Source organism: Hetaerina americana, unplaced genomic scaffold (assembly GCF_022747635.1).
Source record: "Hetaerina americana unplaced genomic scaffold, ioHetAmer1.1.p SCAF_39, whole genome shotgun sequence".
Classification (NCBI taxonomy): domain Eukaryota; kingdom Metazoa; phylum Arthropoda; class Insecta; order Odonata; family Calopterygidae; genus Hetaerina; species Hetaerina americana.
Genome location: NW_027286974.1, coordinates 2,855,607 through 2,860,917, shown reverse-complemented (window position 1 = coordinate 2,860,917; position 5,311 = coordinate 2,855,607). Strand labels below are relative to the sequence as shown.

General features: G+C 35.6%; 1 protein-coding gene across 1 annotated transcript in view; it reads right to left on the bottom strand.

Moving 5' to 3' along the window:
- LOC139691702 (uncharacterized) overlaps positions 1 to 4,544 on the bottom strand; it is a 25,082-nt gene extending 20,538 nt beyond the window's left edge. The window contains exon 1 of the mRNA XM_071589550.1: positions 4,217 to 4,544. Within this exon, the coding sequence (XP_071445651.1) occupies positions 4,217 to 4,348 (132 nt within the window). The 5' untranslated portion in view covers positions 4,349 to 4,544. The remainder of the gene's footprint in view (positions 1 to 4,216) is intronic.
- Positions 4,545 to 5,311: the final 767 nt, after the last annotated feature.

Here is a 5,311-nt window from a genome sequence, read left to right as displayed (position 1 = left end):
GATGACCAAGCTTTAGTTTGTCAGTCAGCCAATAGAGGGGCTGCAAGCATTGCAATGAGTGAATTGGAAATTCAGTGCGAGAGATATATGGGATGAGAATCAATATTAATAAAACAAAGGTTATGCGATTTTCTAGAAAGAAAAAGGCTTTAGTTAAACATTAGAAATAGTAGGGCAATTAAACTAGAACAGGTAAGAACAGTTTATACTTATCTCCGAAAGTGTTTTGGACCAACACGGTATCTAAGTAGTAGGGACGTAAGGAGAAGAATTGCGCATTAGGCAAAGAGGCTTTCACTATAAGGAGGAGGGAGTTAAGATGAGAGGGACGTTGATTGTAAGGATATTAAGAAAAGACTCGTTAGAAAACTTTGATATGGAGCGTAGCTATGTGTGGCTATGGAAACGTGGTCATTGAAGCAGGAGGATAGACGTAGACTGGAGGCTATTGTAGATATAATGTGGGTGTATGGGATGAAGAATGGAGAAAGGGAAATGGACAGAGAAGAAGGAAAACAAATGAGGAAGTACTTGGTATGGTGGGAGGCGAAGAGAGGGGTTTGCTGGGAGATATATCCTAAGTAGGAGGCAGATGAAATGTGGATCAAGGGGGGTATCGATTGGAAATAGTGGGATATTGAAGAAGACTGTAATAGAGGGAAGAATGGTGGGCAAACGAGGAAAGGGAAGGAATAGGATATAAGGATGCCTAAGAATAGGAGATGAAAGAAGGAAGGAGGTACTCAGAGATAAGGAGGGACCTGATATAGAGTTGGCTGCTGGATTTTGAGTTTTGTTAGGAGTCAAGAAATGTTTTATTTAGTAGCTGTGTCCATCCAAAATCCTACCTTAACCGGTAGAATACCTAATAATAATTGTGTATACATATATACATATATATATATATATATATATATATATATATATATATATATATATATATATATATATATATATATATATATATGGGTCGCGGTAGTCCAGTGGGTAGAGCGTTGGATTGCTGACCAGAGGGTCCCGGGTTCGATTCCCAGGAAAGGCACTCTGGGCACCTTCAGCTCCACCCAAGCTTAAGTGATTTTTCGGGTACCAGGTGTTCCTGGGAAACCATAACCAGCACAGGGAAAGGCACTGGCCCCCATTAATACCCTGATGTGTGTATTTTCACACGCCATATAGGGCTTAGTACTGAGTGATCTCTACCATCACCTACCAAACCGACCTTCCAGGGTTGATTACTACTGGGTTTATGGTTTATATATATATATATATATATATATATATATATATATATATATATATATATATATATCAAAGTGTGATTTTTAACGAGCCTCTTTCTTAATTAAACATACCCTCTTCATACTCCCAACCGACCCTCCCTTCCCACTCTCTGTTGCTTATCTCACAATTCCCTCTTCCCTCTTCTTCCTCCTACTTATCGTGTTTAAATGCTTCCCTGCTCCTTATTACTATTAAGTAATCCTTCTTTTTCCCCATACCTCCCCATTAATGCTTCTACTTACTCTTTACTTTGATATATACCATAAAAACACACATTCTCCAGAGATACTATACGTGATAAACTGTTCCAACTGCTGCAACGATCATTAGTATTATACTATAAGTATCTGCGCCCCACCTCTCTACTCCTCCTCATTATTCAAATCATCTCAGCCTTTCTCTCTAATACTCGGCAAAAACCAATATAGCCTAGTGTTACATTTAAATTTTTAATCTTTACCCAAAAAAAATTTATATATATATAAATATATATATAAATATATATATAAATATATATATAAATATATATATAAATATATATATAAATATATATATAAATATATATATATATATATATATAAATGTTTCGTAACTTATTGTTTCCTCCATTCCAACATTTCCTCGTATGCTTATGTGTTCCAGGAAAGCGTTTAATTCATCTTCTGATTCTTCCATCCTGATATCCTTCTCCTTCTCACTCCATATACCATATTTTCGTCCAAATAATGCACACTTCCAGATATATGCATGTAAACTGTTCCATTATTAGCGTCTGCCCTCTCTACTCTTTAATATTTTAACATTTAACGCCAGAGTAACCCATTCGCCAGAGTGACTACATCATCTGCAAACCTAATGCAATGTACCTTCAGTCCAATTGTCTCTATGTCATCAGCCTCCTCCCTCATTACATATTAAGTCTAACATTAGTATTATTATTACATGTAATTTAACAGTACGGAACTACGTTCTGGAAGAATACAAGCTACCGAATAAAAATACCTCGTCTCTCTCCCAACAACAAAACACACGACACAACAACATCCAACAAATTACAACAACACAGAATCCCTCTATCCATCATTTCAATAGATATACTTCCTTTCTCCATACATTCCCTATCTAAGGCATCCCCTATCTGTCCTAGCAATCCCTCTATTTCTTCCGCATCCTATACTTCCTCATCCTTTCTGGTGGTCACTCAAAAGCAATACTAAAAGCGAACATACTCGCATTGTTCTGTCTGCCGTGTGTTATAGAGGTGTAGCAGTTGAGCATCATATCACATGGAATGCACTTAACCAATAACTTCTTACATTCTATCTAATTACCGTAATTTCCCATCAATAACACGAATCTAGAACTTAGTAGTTATGATGAATTTGTACAAATACCGCGCTCCGCTTTTCTCGTGGATTTACGAGATGAAATAACAGTAACAGCAGCAGATCTGTATAAAATAGAATTCAATTAGACAGGCACTATTCCAGACTAATTTATTTTGGCGAGACTCTTCTATAAATTAAATGGTGTACATAGGTATTTAAATGTTTCGATTTTAGCAATATTCATTACATAATTGTTTTTGATCATCTGAGCATTTTGGTACGGATAACGCGCGCGTACGGTAATTTAACATCAGAGACAAAGTTTAATTTCCTTTGTACTTTGTTTAGCCATTTTAACCCAATTAAAAACTATTCAGCAACTGGTCTCAATTTACGCAATGAAGAAAACGTGGATTGACCTGAAATGGCATAAAAATTGAAATGTTTTCAGGGTTTAAACTGATTGGTAACATTATATATAAGCAGGTACGGGAGGTGTCAATCTCTTGATGAATGGTTCACTTAAAGCAATGCCTTGTTTGTTATTTATTATCCGCGTAATTTATTTGATGAATATCTCTTGAAACTTCGTAAGACAGAATGTTCACAAGATGGCTTGCCACTGAACTGCCTTGGGGAATACTCCAACATGACAAAATAACGAAAAAAATGTACGACCTACGGACTACAAAGTTTTTCAAGACACAAAAAGGCTAAGAATTGAATATTTAAACAGGAATTCATAAGCATCAAATATCATATTTTGTGGTTAATTAGATTTGGACCAAAATGGTTGGAGTGTTTGGGACGTTTAAAGGAAAATAATGGCATTGTTGGGTAAATAAGCTTACAGACACGACAGAGGAGGAATAGAATGTGATAACAGGGACGTCTAAGAGTGAAAATATAAAGAAAATAATAATTAAAACTTAAATAAGGAGCGTAGTTACTCATGGCTTTGAAACTTGGTCTTGTTAGAGCACGAAGGATGATAAGTTTAAATAGATAACATGCTTGGATGAGGAAGTAGACCTAATATGGCTTTTTTTCAGAAAAGGAATTGTCGTGAGGTGGATAGATAGTCGATGGTGTCCATCCATAACAAGCCTCAAGCAGTAGAATATCGGTAATAACAATAAATAGTTTATATCGAAGTGTTACCGTCATTAATTGCCATAAGTATCCGATCCCCGTGAATCTTGATGAAGGTAACAAAACTCAAAAGAGCCATTGATTTGTGACCCCGCGAGTTATAATCAACAGAAAATGCGTGATCGTCCGAGATGAAAACAATCACTTTAAAACATCTGCATTGGCGAGGGAAATAAACAAGAATACATGCTTACATAGATTTATTAGATACATATGTACTGGGAAGAGTGCACTGCTATGTTCAGCTCCTATTTCAATACGTTTACAAGCTTTAAATGGTTTATACTTTTGCTGTTAGCTTTCGTTAAACCACCAAGCGACAGGTACATATCTTCGGAGTGAAGAGACAACTTGAAAGCATTTTAGCGTTACAAAAACAAACATCAACATAAAAAAGAATGTTTTAACATTAAAATGCCTCAGTTTTTAAACGCAAAAGAGCCGGTACTAACCTGCAATTGTAGAAGATCGATGATAACCTCTGCTGCCGTGTAGAGCCTCTCGTCTTCTTGAAAAATGTCCATTAAAACTTCACCTTTACAGAGACACAGCCTACAAAACGTAAACTTTCTTCGGACATCCATTTCCTTGATTTAAAATGCGTTCTGCGAAGGGAAGGGTTTTCCAAACATCACCAGATACTGAAGAAGACAATCATTAGCAGGTTAATGATCGATGAGTGCTTATCGAATCGCCATAATAGTAAAATTAAACATGAAACTAATCACTTCATAACTCTGGTTTCATTACAAATTATAATAGAATTATCTCCTCAAAAGCTGAAAATAATTTCAATCAACGACATCGCCTGAGTTCTTTGGTTTTAATGAACTTCCAGTCACCCATAATTCAATATGTAAACAATTGAAAAACGCTGCGCGTAAAATTCCACCAGCTGTTAAAAAAATATTTATTTTTTCAGGGCAATGATCTCACACAAACAACAGGAGTGCTCTATGAGAAATAATAAATGTTTGGTATTTAAAACGATGCCTTCCTACATAAACACGTTTTAAACTTAAGGAAGCTATCAAAATTGCTCAAAGAGAAGAAGAAACTGGAAAACAGTATTGGGTATTTAGTGAAATCTAATCTGAATTCAATGTAATTTGCCGATTCTCTGCCTTCGTTTTCTCTACTTGCCTCGCATTCTAACGTAAATTTTTCTCTTTGCTTTCAAATTCCCGTTTTCATCTTGCCTTATCCTGTAGAATATCTTAATGTTTTGATTAAGTCTCTCTATCTAACCACTCTATTCTCCATATATATTCTACGACAACTCCCTCAGATGTGACCGTTCTTAAAATCCACGAAGCACACAATAGACACCCTAATTATATAATTTTTTTCTTTCTGCTAATACCCTCACCGTCACAAAGATCTACCAAATCTAAAAACTAAATGATCTTTGCTCAGAAAATTGTTTGTGATCATTCACAACCTTTCTGTTGATTAATCTTACTTCAATGCAAGTAAAACCAAACTTGTTGTCTTAATAAATTGTTTTACAATCCTCATACACTGCTGCTTAATGTTTTCTTGGGGTA